Source organism: Colobus angolensis, unplaced genomic scaffold (assembly GCF_000951035.1).
Source record: "Colobus angolensis palliatus isolate OR3802 unplaced genomic scaffold, Cang.pa_1.0 Scaffold200, whole genome shotgun sequence".
In the NCBI taxonomy this organism is placed as follows: domain Eukaryota; kingdom Metazoa; phylum Chordata; class Mammalia; order Primates; family Cercopithecidae; genus Colobus; species Colobus angolensis.
Genome location: NW_012115156.1, coordinates 4,840,090 through 4,854,607, shown reverse-complemented (window position 1 = coordinate 4,854,607; position 14,518 = coordinate 4,840,090). Strand labels below are relative to the sequence as shown.

Genomic DNA, 14,518 nt, shown 5'->3' with positions numbered 1-14,518 from the left:
AACCCCGTCTCTACTGAAAATACAAAAAATTAGCCGGGCGTGGTGGCGGGCGCCTGTAGTCCCAGCTACTCTGGAGGCTGAGGCAGGAGAATGGCGTGAACCCGGGAGGCAGAGCTTGCAGTGAGCCGAGATCGCACCACTGCACTCCAGCCTGGGCCACAGAGCCAGACTCCGTCTCAAAAAAAAAAAAGTTGTACCAGTATTGAGTCCCATCAGCCTCATCTCATGTCACTCTCTCCTCTGTTATCTTTTAGCCACAGTGGCTACATTGTAGTTCCTTCCTCACTCATTGCATGTTCCTTTCTCACTGGAACTTTGCATCTGTCTTTCCCTTGGCCTAGAAGGCTTTTTCCTTCTTGATGAAGTTAATTCCTCCTTGTTCTTCAGATCACGTTTCAAACGTCTACATGCTTGGGCAGTTTTTCCTGATCCATCTGACCAGGTCACGCCTTTCTATTAAAGGTTCTGATAGCATCTTATATTTTTCCTTCTCAGCACTTTATGAAATATGTTGTCAGTTGTTTTTGTTGTTGCTGTTGTTTCTTGAGGAACAATAATACCATTATTATGTCATTTGATTCAAAAATATACTTCATTTTGCTGCTGGATTTGGCATGAAATAGTTGACACTATTAATTAGAATTAATTTTTATTGCTATGTTAAAGACTTTTAGTTCTTCCTTTGTTTTCCTTTCTCAAGCTCATCACTGCAGTGGTAATGAAGAACTGGAAAGAGATTGTTGAGTCTTGTGATCTTAAAAATTGGAGAGAGGCTTTAGCTGCTGTGTTGACTTATGCGAAGCCAGATGAATTTGCAGCCCTTTGTGGTAAGAGATGTGCTTTATATTTAACTGCATTTACATATGTGGCAGGGTATATTGTAAATAAACTTAAATGACAAATTTTATTAGAAACTTTTTTAAATCTGTGAATCACAAAAAAGAAAAAGTAGTTCTCATTTCAGTGCCTTTCTCAGATCTATTAAATACATCTTCATACCTACTCTTTTTTTTTTTTTTTTATCTTTTAGTGATTTTGGTTTCAGACAGACTAGAGTTGAAATCTTGCCTCTGCTACTTAGTAGCTGTATGATCAATGCAAAATTACTTTCTAAGCTTCAGTTTATTCATCTGTAAAACAAACCATAAGTAGCTCTCACTTAATGTTAGCTATGATAAAATTAATAATGATAATGTTAGAATAGAAATTACCATTATAGGCCATAACTAAACTGGTGGCTGAGGAATAAATATTTGCAAGAAAAGCTTAAGGCTACTAGTGTAAAAACAAATAGCCGTTTGCTACCTTGAAAGAATTATAAGAATATAAAAATTACAAGATACTGTTTTTTTTGGAGATGGAGTTTTGCTCTTGTTTTCCAGGCTGGAGTGTAATGGAGCGATCTTGGCTCACTGCAGCCTCCACCCCCTGGGTTCAAGTGATTCTCCTGCCTCAACCTCCCGAGTAGCTGGGATTATAGGCATGCACCACCGTGCCTGGCTAATTTTGCATTTTTCACAGAGACAGGGTTTCACCATTTTGGCCAGGTTGGTATTGAACTCCTGACCTCTGCTGATCTGCCTGCCTCAGCCTCCCAAAGTGCTGAAATTACAGATGTGAGCCACCACGCCCAGCCGTAACTGCATTTTTATAAGTAATTTATACTAGACTTAGCTACCATTGATAAATCTATTCCAAATATGCCTCTAGGGTTTTTTTGTTCAAATAGTGTTACCATTTATTGTTTTTCTAATTTAATAAAAATTAGTTGTACAGTTAGATAATAGTTTTATAAAATCATTTATTATATACAATTTTTCATTCCCATTCATTTAACAAATATTTCCTGAGCATTTAGAGTGATTTTGTTTCTCTATGCTATTCATTGGTTATGAAGCATAATCCATGCCTCTGAAAATATTATTTAACTGCTCACAACCTCATATACAGATTACCTTGGGTATAGTCTTGTTTTATTTTCCTCTTACTTATAGATCTTTTGGGAACCAGGCTTGAAAATGAAGGAGATAGCCTCCTGCAGACTCAAGCATGTCTCTGCTATATTTGTGCAGGGAATGTAGAGAAATTAGTTGCATGTTGGACTAAAGCTCAAGATGGAAGCCACCCTTTGTCTCTTCAGGTAGTATCTTTGAAACAAAAGACGCTTCCTTTTTAGTGTTGGCTTTCACTCTACTTATCATCAAGTTGTAATCTATAAGTTGATTTCTTCTGTACATTCAAGAACTTCTTTTGCTGGATAATTACATGCATTTGTTGCTATCTTTAAAGAAGCAAAGTTTGAGATGATAGGATAGGGAAATGGGGTTGCAGCTGTTGTAAAATCATGGTTGTGATTTGGGAGTTTATTGGGGGAAATAGGTGGCAGGAGGATTGAAAACAGCTCTCAGGTTTACCTCTTTTTCTGTGTGCTCCTCTGTCTGCTTCCAGTGGCTCTGTCTGCCATGAGAAAAGAAAGAAGCAATGTGGGTAAAGGAATAGGAGGCATCCCCAATACCAATAGAGAATCTTTATGGGTAAGGGAAAATGAAAGTGAGAGGTAAATGGAATCCCATGTAACAGAGGTCCCCAACCCCTAGACCATAAACCAGTACCAGTCTGTGGCCTCTTAGGAACCTGGACTCACAGCAAGAGGTGAGTGGTGGGTGAGCGAGCATTATTGCCTGAGCTCTGCGTCCTTTCACATCAGTGGTGGCATTAGATTCTCATGGGAGCACGAACCCTGATGTGGTCTGTGCATGCGAGGGATCTAGGTTGTATCCTCCTTATCAGAATCTAATACCTCATGGAACAGGCCAGGTGGAACAGTTTTATCCTGAAACCATCCCTCCTGCTGGCCTGTGGAAAAATTGTCTTCCACAAAACCAGTCCCTGGTTCCAAATAGGTTGGGGACCACTGCCACGTGACACCAATACACAAGCAAGAGAGGAAGTAGAAAATGTGGGGACTCTTCTCAGGCACTAACTATATATTAGATATTTTTTTCTAAGCATTTAAAGAGTCTTATGATAATTTTATCATATAATGTTTCTCTGTCTGGAAAGAGTTTTTCTCAGTAGAGTCATTGCTTTAAAGATCACTCTATTGAAACAAAAAGGATAGGAAATCAAGGTTTTTCTTTTAAGAGCTTCTGAGAAAAAAGCACTTGTTTTACCCTTTTGGATCTAAGCAGTTAGGAAAGGCAGAAAGGTAAGATATCCTTATGCTTTCTACCAGAAGCATAGCTCCCCATTGTGGGAAGATTTGATGTTGAAGGGCACACAAGAACTTTGAGTTAAAATAGTAAATTCCTTTGGAAATCACGTACCTCTGTCTACGGGTCACCTCATAGTAGTACTATTTTTCTAGGATAGATGGTGTGATGTTACATTAGTCCATTTTCATACTGTGATAAAGAAATACCCAAGACTGGGTAATTTATAAAGAAAAAGAGGTTTAATGAACTCACAGTTTGACATGTTTGGGGAGGCCCCACAATCATGGCACAAGGTGAAGGAGGAGCAAAGGCATGTCTTACATGGTGGCAGACAAGAGAGCATGTGCAGGGGAACTGCCCTTTATAAAACCATCAGATCACTATCAAGAGAACAGCACTGGAAAAACCTGACCCATGATTCAATTACCTCCCACTGGGTTTCTCCCATGACACATGGGGATTATGGGAGCTAGAATTCAAGATGAGATTTGGGTGGGGACACAGCCAAACCATATCAGATATTTTCACTCACAGTTTCTCCCATACAGGCGCGAACACAGTTTCTACCTTTAGACACCTGCCTATCATTTTCACTTTGAGTATTTGCCTGTTTTAGCTCACTAGACAAGTATCTGGTAGCTTAAGGATATTTAGGAAAAGGCACTAACCTTCCTATCCTACCCTATCCATAAGTAAGAGGCCTTCCTCCTTACTAGTGTTTCACTTGCTTAAATAGTGGCTGTACTTTCCTAAGAGGGATGATAACAGGTACTGTACTTTTAGTGGATTTTAAAAGTCTTAGTAACTCTTGATCCTTTCCTCTTATACGTGGTCTTGATATTTCTGTTTTGTTACTCATTTTTTTCATTTAGGATCTGATTGAGAAAGTTGTCATCCTGAGAAAAGCTGTGCAACTCACTCAAGCCATGGACACTAGTACTGTAGGAGTTCTCTTGGCTGCGAAGATGAGTCAGTATGCCAATTTGTTGGCAGCTCAGGGCAGTATTGCTGCAGCCTTGGCTTTTCTTCCTGACAACACCAACCAGGTAATTAGAATTGACCATTTTTGTAATGTTTGAGTAAGGTGAATCCAGTAGATACCACTTAGCATTAGACATAAACATACTAGTAGGTGGAATGTTTTGGAGCATTTGAATTTCTGTAATCTGACTGCAGGTAAATGTTACTGACAATTCTTCAGGGATCATTTTAGGTATATCTAAGCTGTGTTAGAGAGATAGGATAATCTTGCAGTGCGATAGATTCCTTTGTACTGACATAATATTTTAGGAAAATGAATAGAGAAAAGACCAACTTTTTATTTCTAAAGCCAAATGCCAATTCTTCATACAGAGTTCTTTGTAGGAATCTTTTATGTCAAAAAACTATAAATGTGAATGTTTAATCAAACAAATGGAGCTGTTAACATTTTTTAAATCCCATATGTTCCATCCGAGATAGTATTGAACTTCATTCTGTATGCCATTTTAGTTTGATACTGTCTGTGGGCAAGTATATTTTTATGTATTCAGGGCAGAGGGAACTAATAACATTGTCCTTATTTATTGCACAGTAAAACTTGGGCAAAACAATACTTGTTTCAATTCAATTCAACAAGTGGGTATAGAATGGTGAATGAGATTGCGAAGATCCTTCCTCTAGGAAGCCTCCAAACTCAAGTTGTCTCTGGACAAGTAAACATGGGATTCCAAAAGTGTGATATAAGTACTGTAATAAGAGTATTGGTGCTGTGGAACACAATAAAGGGGAACCCAGACCCAGTCGTGGAACATAGGTAGAAGTACGGGTGAGGTTTGAGGAAACTTTTCCACAAGAATATATTTGCATTTTGTGTCTGATGGAGCTTGATTTTGAGCCTTACAGATACTGTCTTGTCTCTATACTTTTTTATTAATCACTTTATTCTGTTTTTTATGTTTTTATTTATTTATTTATTTTAGTCAATTGTTTTTAGTATTTTTGTCTGTTTTAGGGAAGTATTGATAAATTTCATTGGGTAAAAGTACATAATATTCTCCAGGACTATGGAGGTATGACTCTCTAGTTGGTTTTGTAAACACTAACTATAAGATCCGTCTCATTCGTTTCTGAATTGTTGATGAGAATGTTAGGTAGAATAGATGATACATAATCTTTTCCTTTAGGGTGACTTTGGCATACTAGTTTTGTTAAGACTTTTTACTTAATAAGTAAAAAGTTGTAAGTAAATAGTTATATTGAGCCAAGAATTTTTATCTTAAGACTAATTTACCTTAAGACCCCTAGCTCATCTAGCTTAAGATTAATTCATTTTCAGTACCATTTATAAGCACATCCATTTTCTATACATTATTCTTCATGCTCTTTTTTTTGGACTTTAAAGAACATTCTTCAGGCCAAAAAGCATAATTTTGATGTTATTTCCTATTTATCTCAGTAGACCCTGCCTTTTTTGTTAGGGGAGTATGTCCTGAAACTTTGTGATAGCATTGTAATATATAATTCTCCCCTGTAAAAGGCAAATAAAATATGCCTAAAACACTTAAATGATCCCTTTAAACCTTTAACAAATGTATAGGAATGTATAATTTTTAAAGATACTAAAATCTTGCTGAAACATTTTAACACATTGCCTTTTTGTTATTTGTTAATACTTAGAGCATATATATGGTCACCTCATACTTTTGTAAGTCTCTATGCATGTAGATCTATATGAGCTACAGATCTGAATTTCACATCTTACTCTTTATTTCAAAAATCTCTTTTAACATTTTCATCTCTTTCTTAAATCACCATTTTCTTCAATAGCCATCTTTAGTAGTTGATTCTCTTTGGTGGCCTCTTTTAGTTATAGTTGTATTTTATTTTTTGAGACGGAATCTCACTCTGTCACCCAGACTGGAGCAGTGGCGCCTTCTTGGCTCACTGCAAGCTCTGCCTCCTGGATTCACTTCATTCTCCTGCCTCCATTCTCAGCCTTCCCAGTAGCTGGGACTACAGGCGCCTGCCACCACGCCCAGCTAATTTTTTGTATTTTTAGTAGAGACAGGCTTTCACCGTGTTAGCCAGGATGGTCTTGATCTCCTGACCTCATGATCTTCCCACCTCGGCCTCCCAAAGTGCTGGGATTACAGGCGTGAGTCACCGCCTCTGGCCTTAGTTATAGTTTTTAAAGTAGTTTTGTGATTTATGAGCATTAGGTAACCACAAAAAAACATCAAAAGAGTACTAGTGATAAGTGATACTGCTCTTGCATAGTAACCATGAGGTAGGTATAATTCAAATCTCTGCCTCCGTTAAATTACAAGTTGCACTGTATGTCATGGACCTTTGGTGCCAATCTTGAGTAGTAGAAAGCGCAATGTCAAATCTGTGTGTCAGAGTCTATTGTATAATACCCAGCATTATGAACAAAAAGGGATATCTTGATGAATAATCTGATTAAGAAGATTAACATGCTGTCATATACCTGGGTGAAATCTTAACAGTCTGCTGTTTTTCCATTCCTTTTTAGCCAAATATTGTGCAGCTTCGTGACAGACTTTGTAGAGCACAAGGAGAGCCTGTAGCAGGACATGAATCACCTAAAATTCCTTATGAGAAACAGCAACTGCCCAAGGGCAGGCCTGGACCAGTTGTTGGCCACCACCAGATGCCGAGAGTTCAAACTCAGCAATATTATCCCCATGTGAGTGATATCGTCCAGATGAAGTAGGAACACTTTTGTATTTCTCTTCAAATTGGTGGTTTTCATTTGTTCAGCAGGAGACCTTCTCTGATATGGTAAAACTGGACAATATATTGTTATAATAGATCTGTTTTCTAGATTCTTAAAGTTGTATTTATGATCTACTTTTTGAAATCATCTCTCTCATTTGGTCAAACAGATTGTATTTTAGATATAAATTGGTTTTAAGCTCTCTAGGGATATTTGTTCTATTTCTCTGTCACTCAAAGTTTACTTACACATGTGTATCTGTTACTGAAACTTCTCTTTGAGTCATCTAACAAGCTGTAAAGTAGCAGGAACAATCTTGGTGATGTGGTTGTTTTATAAAGTATTTTTAGGAGATAGTATTTTTTGAATATTTTTAATCATTAGTATAGGTTTAGGCTTAGTGTATTCTGTATTTGCACAATAAAGTATATCCAGAATACAGATTCTTTTTTTGGGGGGGGGACAATTTAGATACTAGAGAAGAATGAATGACCAAAGGTATGTGAAGTTTTAGATTATGTGGAATGTGAAAAGAACTAATACTTTTATTTAAATTACCAAATGTTTGGTGTCATAAAATGTGGCTTCTTAATATCTTTTACTATTTCACGTGGAAACTTCCGTATTTCCAGACCAGCAGATAACCTTTGTGTACTTAAATGAAGAATATTTTTTCCATAGGTAATAAATGGTCTTGATTGATAGCAAAGTTAACAGGTACTCTGCCTATTTTAAAACAGAACAAATTGCTGATAGGATTGATGGAGTCTTTTTACATTTGGTTATAGCAAAAGTAAACATAAAATCTTGCAAAACAAAAAAATTAATGTCCTTTTGTCTGTTATGTTTTTGATTGGTACTTAATCAGGATAGATTACATTTGAATATAACTGTTAACTATCTAGAATACTCTCTATTTTGACTTTTTTCATTGATTTGGCAAATTTTTTTTGAGACCCTGCCATGAGTGCCTGGCATTGTTCTAGCTGCTATGGGGATATATTTATGAACAAAATAGACTAGATTCCCCCGCTCATGGAGATTGCACTAGACTTAGAAAGTCTATGACATAGGTAGGGCAGAACAGATGATGGCTGGAAAACTGAGAAGCAGAGATGTCAAGCAGCCCACCGGAATTGAAGACACAGAGCTTGAATTTCTCAGCGTTGCATGGCCGGTGACCGGCCAAGTGGGATTAGAACTCCCAAGCATCTTGTTAAACCAAACTACCTGTCATGGTACTGAAGCAAGGCAAGCTCTACATTAGGAAAAGAGAATATTTGCTCTTTATGTCCTTAGCTTTATCTTTCTGGAAAAAGATAAAAACATTGAAAGATTTGTTATACTTTGATTTACCAATGTTATACTTGTAGGAAAAGACAAAGTGAATCATAAATAAAGCAGTGATTTTCTTGATTAAAGCTTATGATATACTGAATGAATGAGGACAGTGGCTTGTGGTTTTAATGCAGTGTTAACAGGCAGGGTCAAAGGGAGGAGAGGGAGGCCAGATCAGTGGGAGTTCCACTTCCACTTTGAGCAGCGCAGCTTAACCTTTACAGTTGACCCTTGAACCATGTAGGTTAGGGGTACCGACCCTGTGTGCAGTTGAAAATCCATGACTTCACTCCCCAGAACTTAACCCCTAAAATTAGCCTGTTGTTGACTGGAAGCCTTGCTGATAACATGAACAGTCCATTAACACACATTTTATATGTTGTATTTATTATATACTGTATTCTTAACAGTGAAGTAAGCAGGCCGGGTGTGGTGGCTCATGTCTGTAATCCCTATACTTTAGGAGGCTGAGGCAGGTGGATTCCCTGAGGTCAGGAGTTCGAGACCAGCCTGGCCAACATGATGAAACCCCGTCTCTACTAAAAATACAAAAAATTAGCTGGCATGGTGGCGCGTGCCTGTAATCCCAGCTACTCAGAAGGCTGAGGCAGGAGAATTGCTTGAACTTGGGAGGCGGAGGTTGTGAGCTGAGATCGCACCATTGCACTTCAGCCTGAGTAACAAGAGCAAAAAACTCTGTCTCGAAACAAACAAAGACAATGAAGTAAGCTAGAAAAAAGAAAATGTTATTAAGAAAATCATAAGGAAGAGAAAATATATTTATTATTCATAATTAATATTCATCATTAAGTGGAAGTGGTCTTCCTTCTTGTCATCACATTGAGTATGCTGAAGAGGAGGGGTTGGTCTTGCTGTCTCAGGGATGGCAGAGGGAGAAAAGGTGGAGAAGGTGGAAGGGGAGGCAAGAGAGTCAGTCACACTCTGTGTAACTTCTGTTGAAAAAAATTTGTATCTAAGTGGACCCACGTAGTTGAAACCCATGTTGTTCAAGAGTCAATTGTATTAATTTTTTTTTTTTAATGTTTTGGAGTTTCTGCAAAGATTTACTTGACAAAAAGGATTTTGATGGCTCAAAAAAACAAATAGGCCAGGCGTGGTGGCTCACGCCTGTAATCCTAGCACTTTGGGAGGCCGAGGTGGGCGGATCACGAGGTCGGGAGATCGAGACCAGCCTGGCTAACACAGTGAAACCCCTTCTCTACTAAAACTACTAAAAGTTGGCTGGGTGTGGTGGCGGGCGCCTGTAGTCCCAGCTACTCAGGAGGCTGAGGCAGGAGAATGGCGTGGACCCGGAAGGCAGAGCTTGCAGTGATACAAGACTGCACCACTGCACTTCAGCTTGGGCGACAGAGCGAGACTCCATCTCAAAAACACACAAACAAACAAACAAACAAAAACCCAGTGGCCTCTACGGCAAGCAACGTAGTGTAGTATAGAAAACACTGGCCTGGAAATCAGGCGACCTAGAATCACCATTGAGTTGTAGGTCCCTTCCCTTCTCTGGACCTTGGTTTTGTCAGCAATAAAGGGTGGGGATTAGACTGGATGATCTTGAATATTCAGTTTTAATACTCTGATTGTATGACTTTTAAGCTTCATATTGTACTAATATGATTTTTGTGGCTGTAATGAAATTCAGAAAAGAGAGTTTATACCAATGTGTTTGTAGATTAGTAGTAGCATGAATACTATTAATGCTTCCAAAAAAAATCACTTTTTTACTCAATTATGTTTTTTTCTGGAATGTCTTTTTTCCTTCTCTACTTACAAAGCCTCACTTTCCCCACTTATACTTGACACTTGAATGGCATTGTTCTTGTGCTTTGATGTAGGTTTTCATATTGATTTTTTTGCTGCCTTCCTCTCCCTGTTTCATTGTGATTGTGTGGTTTTTGTTGTTGTTGTTTTGTTTTTTTGGGAATTCCAGCTACCTTGAAAGCAGTTGCCTAATGTATGTTTTCTTGCCAATCTTACCTTTTGCTTTGCATCTGGCTATTAATACCTTTTGGGGTTTTTTTCTTCTTTTAACGTTTTCATTTTTTATTTTCTGTGATTGGTATTTCTTTGTTCAATTCAGGTTAGAATTGCCCCTACTGTCACTACCTGGAGTAACAAAACTCCTACTGCCCTTCCCAGCCATCCACCTGCAGCCTCTCCCTCTGACACACAGGTATATCCTTCATTATTCCTCTTTGAGCAGAATTCTGCTCACCTAAATATACATAGTTATATGTTCTCTACTCACCTTCCTCAAGCTGTTTCACCCCCACTCCCCATCCATCTGCCTGCTCATTGCATTTTAATGCTTTTAGGATGCAAGAAGCAGTTTTTAGTATAATTAATTTATTTCCTTATCCTTCCTCTCCTCCTTTTGCAGTTCTAAATTGACTTGAACTACAAAAACACCAACCAAGGTTTTGACAGTGGTTTAAATCTGATTTTACTGAAGATTTTTTCTTTTTTCTTTCTTTTTCCTTTTTTAGCATTGCAGAAATTGAAGAGAAACAAAAGATCCCTTTATGGCATTTATACTTATATTTACAGAGTGGAGTAGTGGATGGAAATTAGTAGAGATGGAAAATCCTGGTGACATTTCATAAATATTTTTAAAGGCTGTTAGCATCTTTTGCCATTCATTGCAATTATTACTTTGGATCTGTCTGATCTTTTGATCATTTAAAATGTACTGCTCAGAAAATGTGCTTTTTTCTGAGGAAGATAGAATATGCAAAATGCAATGTTTCTTATGCAATAAAAGTTTTTTTTTTTTTAAATAAACATAGAATTCCATTTCAGAGATTATAATTCCATCTGGTGAAGTTCCTGGTTCTACTTGTAATCCGCCTTCTTACCATGTTCTTGTTTCCTAGGGAGAAAATCCTCCACCTCCAGGTTTCATAATGCATGGAAATGTTAATCCAAATGCTGCTGGTCAGCTTCCCACATCTCCAGGTCATATGCACACCCAGGTACCACCTTATCCACAGCCACAGCGTAAGTAGTGTGACCCCAAAGTCCTTTCAGGGCAGTATTTATGATCCAATGTAGTAACTTTACTTTGAAGCCCCAAAGTCATTGTCAAATCAATAAGTAAGAACCATAATGCATAGGATTCCTGAGTCCCTGCTGCAGAAAAAACATGTTTTTTTAGGAGGTGGCCTGAATCACCATGCTAGGAAGTAGCTTCTTTGTCACTCTGTTCAGAGTAGTTGATTCCTGTTCCTTAGCCATTACTAAGACTTGTTAAAAAGAATCAAGTGTCCCATGATTTTGATACAAAGAAACAGAATTTTAGAAATTATTTAATATGTATTCTTTTTCTTCAGGCAAGGTCACACAAATTATTTTTAGAAAAATGGTTTCAAGGGGCATTTGTTGTTACTGTTTTTCCATTTTATTTATTTAATAGACTTTATTTTAGAGCAGTCTTAGGTTCATAACAAAATTGAGCAGAAAGTATAGAGTGCTCCCACTATTGAGGTCCTGTGCCACAGTGTGTATTTGTTACAATCGATGAACCCTCATCAATGTCTCATTATCACCCAAAGTCCACAGTTTACACTCTCAGTGTTGTACATTCTGTGGGTTTTAACAAATGTGTAATGACATGTATCTATTAGTGGCATTTTTAAAATAAAATAATTATACATGGAAAGTGAAATATTGGCACTGTTTGAAAATTTAAGTGCAAAAAAATAAAATTCTCAAAGGGGAAGATTTAATGAGTGTGTTCTGTGCTAAAATGGATGTTATTACTCAACATAAATATGAATTTGATATAACCTTTTCGCTCAAACGTTTAATGTGAAAGCTGTCTTTAGAGTAGATAAGGAACAGATACACTTTTACTAGATTCACTCTGTTGAGGTTCATACTTACGCTTGGTCACAAAGAATGTCTTGGTATTTATATTTATATCTCCCTAAGCCAAGCATAATGGCTCATGCCTGCAATCCCAGCACTTTGGGAGACTGAGGCAGGAGGATTGCTTGAGGTGAAGAGTTTGAGCCCAGCTTGGGGAACAAAGGAAGACCCCATCTCTACCAAAAAAAATGTAAAAATTAGCTGGGTGTGGTGGCACCTATAGGCACCTATAGCGGCTGTAGTCCCAGCCGCTCAGGAGGCTGAGGCAGGAGAATCCCTTGAGCACAGGAGTTTGAGAGTACAGTGAGCTATGATTATACCATTGCCCTCCAGTTTGGGTGACAGAGCAAGACCCTGTCTCAAAGAGAAAAAAAGTCCACAACTCCCTAATCTGGGTTTAGGTCTTTGCATTAAAGCATGAGTTGGCTGCCTTGCCTGATTGTTTACTAACCATCTTCATACTGTATGTAAAATTTTGTTAGGGATCATAGAGTTGGCTATTAATCTGGAACTGTGCTCAAACTCAAAATTTCAGTAGCTGATGATTTAACTGGATGTTGGAGAAGATATTTGATGCATAACAATAGTGTTCACCCTACAGTTCTTATTGGGAGGAAGGTCTGGAGCTGCCACCAAACTCCATGTAACTTTTTCTGTAAAGTGGGGTGCTTTGAATATATAATTCCTCCCTGGTTCCATCTGGTGGTCACTGTAGTCTTTTCACAGGATCAAGAAAAGTCTCAGAAAAGGGTCAGTCTTGCAGTTCTTGGGTCTGATGATTCAAAGATTTTCATAACCAGCAGCAGTTTGGGGATGGCATTTTTCAAGTACTGAATCTATTGAATTCAAGCGTATTTGGGGCATTTGAGCCTCAAAAATATAACAGTGTAAATTTTTAATTTGGGATTATAACTTATTTTGATTAAAATCATTTCTATAGACTGAGATAACTTTTTAGTTTTCTGCTACTATCTGAATAAACTTGTAACTAATTGAAATTTCTGTTTCTTCTCCTTGGTGTAGCTTATCAACCAGCCCAGCCGTATCCCTTCGGAACAGGGGGGTCAGCAATGTATCGACCTCAGCAGCCTATTGCTCCTCCTACTTCAAATGCTTACCCTAACACCCCTTACATATCTTCTGCTTCTTCCTATTCTGGGCAGTCTCAGCTGTACGCAGCACAGCACCAGGCCTCTTCACCTACCTCCAGCCCTGCTACTTCTTTCCCTCCTCCCCCTTCCTCTGGAGCATCCTTCCAGCATGGCGGACCAGGAGCTCCACCATCATCTTCAGCTTATGCACTGCCTCCTGGAACAACAGGTACACTGCCTGCTGCCAGTGAGCTGCCTGCGTCCCAAAGAACAGGTCTGCGCTTGAAAGGGATTTGGTTTGGCCCCCTCCTTTGTTTATGAACAGATGGGTGGATGGAGGGGTATTATTTCTAACTGTTTGTAAACTGGGTAATGTGAGGTGTTGACTGAGGTTTGGGTTTGATTTTTGGTGTGTGTGTGTGACAGAGTCTCACTCTGTCACCCAGGCTGTAGTGCAGTGGTGTAATCTCGGGTCACTGCAACCTCTGCCTTCCGGGTTCAAGTGATTCTCCTGTCTCAGCCTCCCAGATAGCTGGGATAACAGACATGCACCACCACACCTGGCTAATTTCCGTATTTTTAGTAGAGACAGGGTTTCATTATGTTGGCCAGGCTGGTCTCGAACTCCTGACCTGAAGTGATCCACCCACTTCGGCCTCCCAAAGTGCTGGGATTACAAGTGTGAGCCACTGAGCCTGGCCTTGATTGAGTTTTGTTGTTGTTGTTGTTGTTGTTTTGTTTTGTTTTCTTTAAGACCCAGTCTCATTCTGTTGCCTAGGCTGGAGTGCAGTGGCGTGATCTTGGCTCACTGCAGCCTCCACCTCCTGGGTTCAAATGATTCTCCTGCCTCAGCCTCCCAAGTAGCTGGGACTATAGGCACAAGCCACCATGCCCAGCTAATTTTTGTATTTTTAGTAGAGATGGGTTTCACCATGTTGGCCAGACTGGTCTCGAACTACTGACCTCAGGTGATAGCCCACCTCAGCCTCCCAAAGTGCTGGGATTACAGGTGTGAGCCACCGCCCAGTCAGATAATACTACTTTTAAAGTCTTAAGGAAAGAAAGTTGATCCCAAAATATACACACATCTTCCTCCTTTGATGTACAGTCACCTGCTGCCTAATAAAGCTTCAGTCAGTGACAGACCACGTATATAATGGTTGTCCCATAAGATTATAATGGAGCTGAACATTTTCTATAGCCTAGTGATGTCTTAGCTGATACACTGTTGTAGTGCAACATGTATTATTCATGGTTTTTTTTTTTTTTTT

General features: G+C 38.8%; 1 protein-coding gene across 1 annotated transcript in view; it reads left to right on the top strand.

Moving 5' to 3' along the window:
• The window catches only part of SEC31A (SEC31 homolog A (S. cerevisiae)), an 83,349-nt gene that overhangs the window by 43,781 nt on the left and 25,050 nt on the right, over positions 1-14,518 (top strand). Inside the window, exons 17-22 of the mRNA XM_011941799.1 lie at positions 701-827; positions 1,995-2,140; positions 4,088-4,261; positions 6,730-6,903; positions 11,163-11,286; positions 13,180-13,476. Of these exons, the coding sequence (XP_011797189.1) occupies positions 701-827; positions 1,995-2,140; positions 4,088-4,261; positions 6,730-6,903; positions 11,163-11,286; positions 13,180-13,476 (1,042 nt within the window). The remainder of the gene's footprint in view (positions 1-700; positions 828-1,994; positions 2,141-4,087; positions 4,262-6,729; positions 6,904-11,162; positions 11,287-13,179; positions 13,477-14,518) is intronic.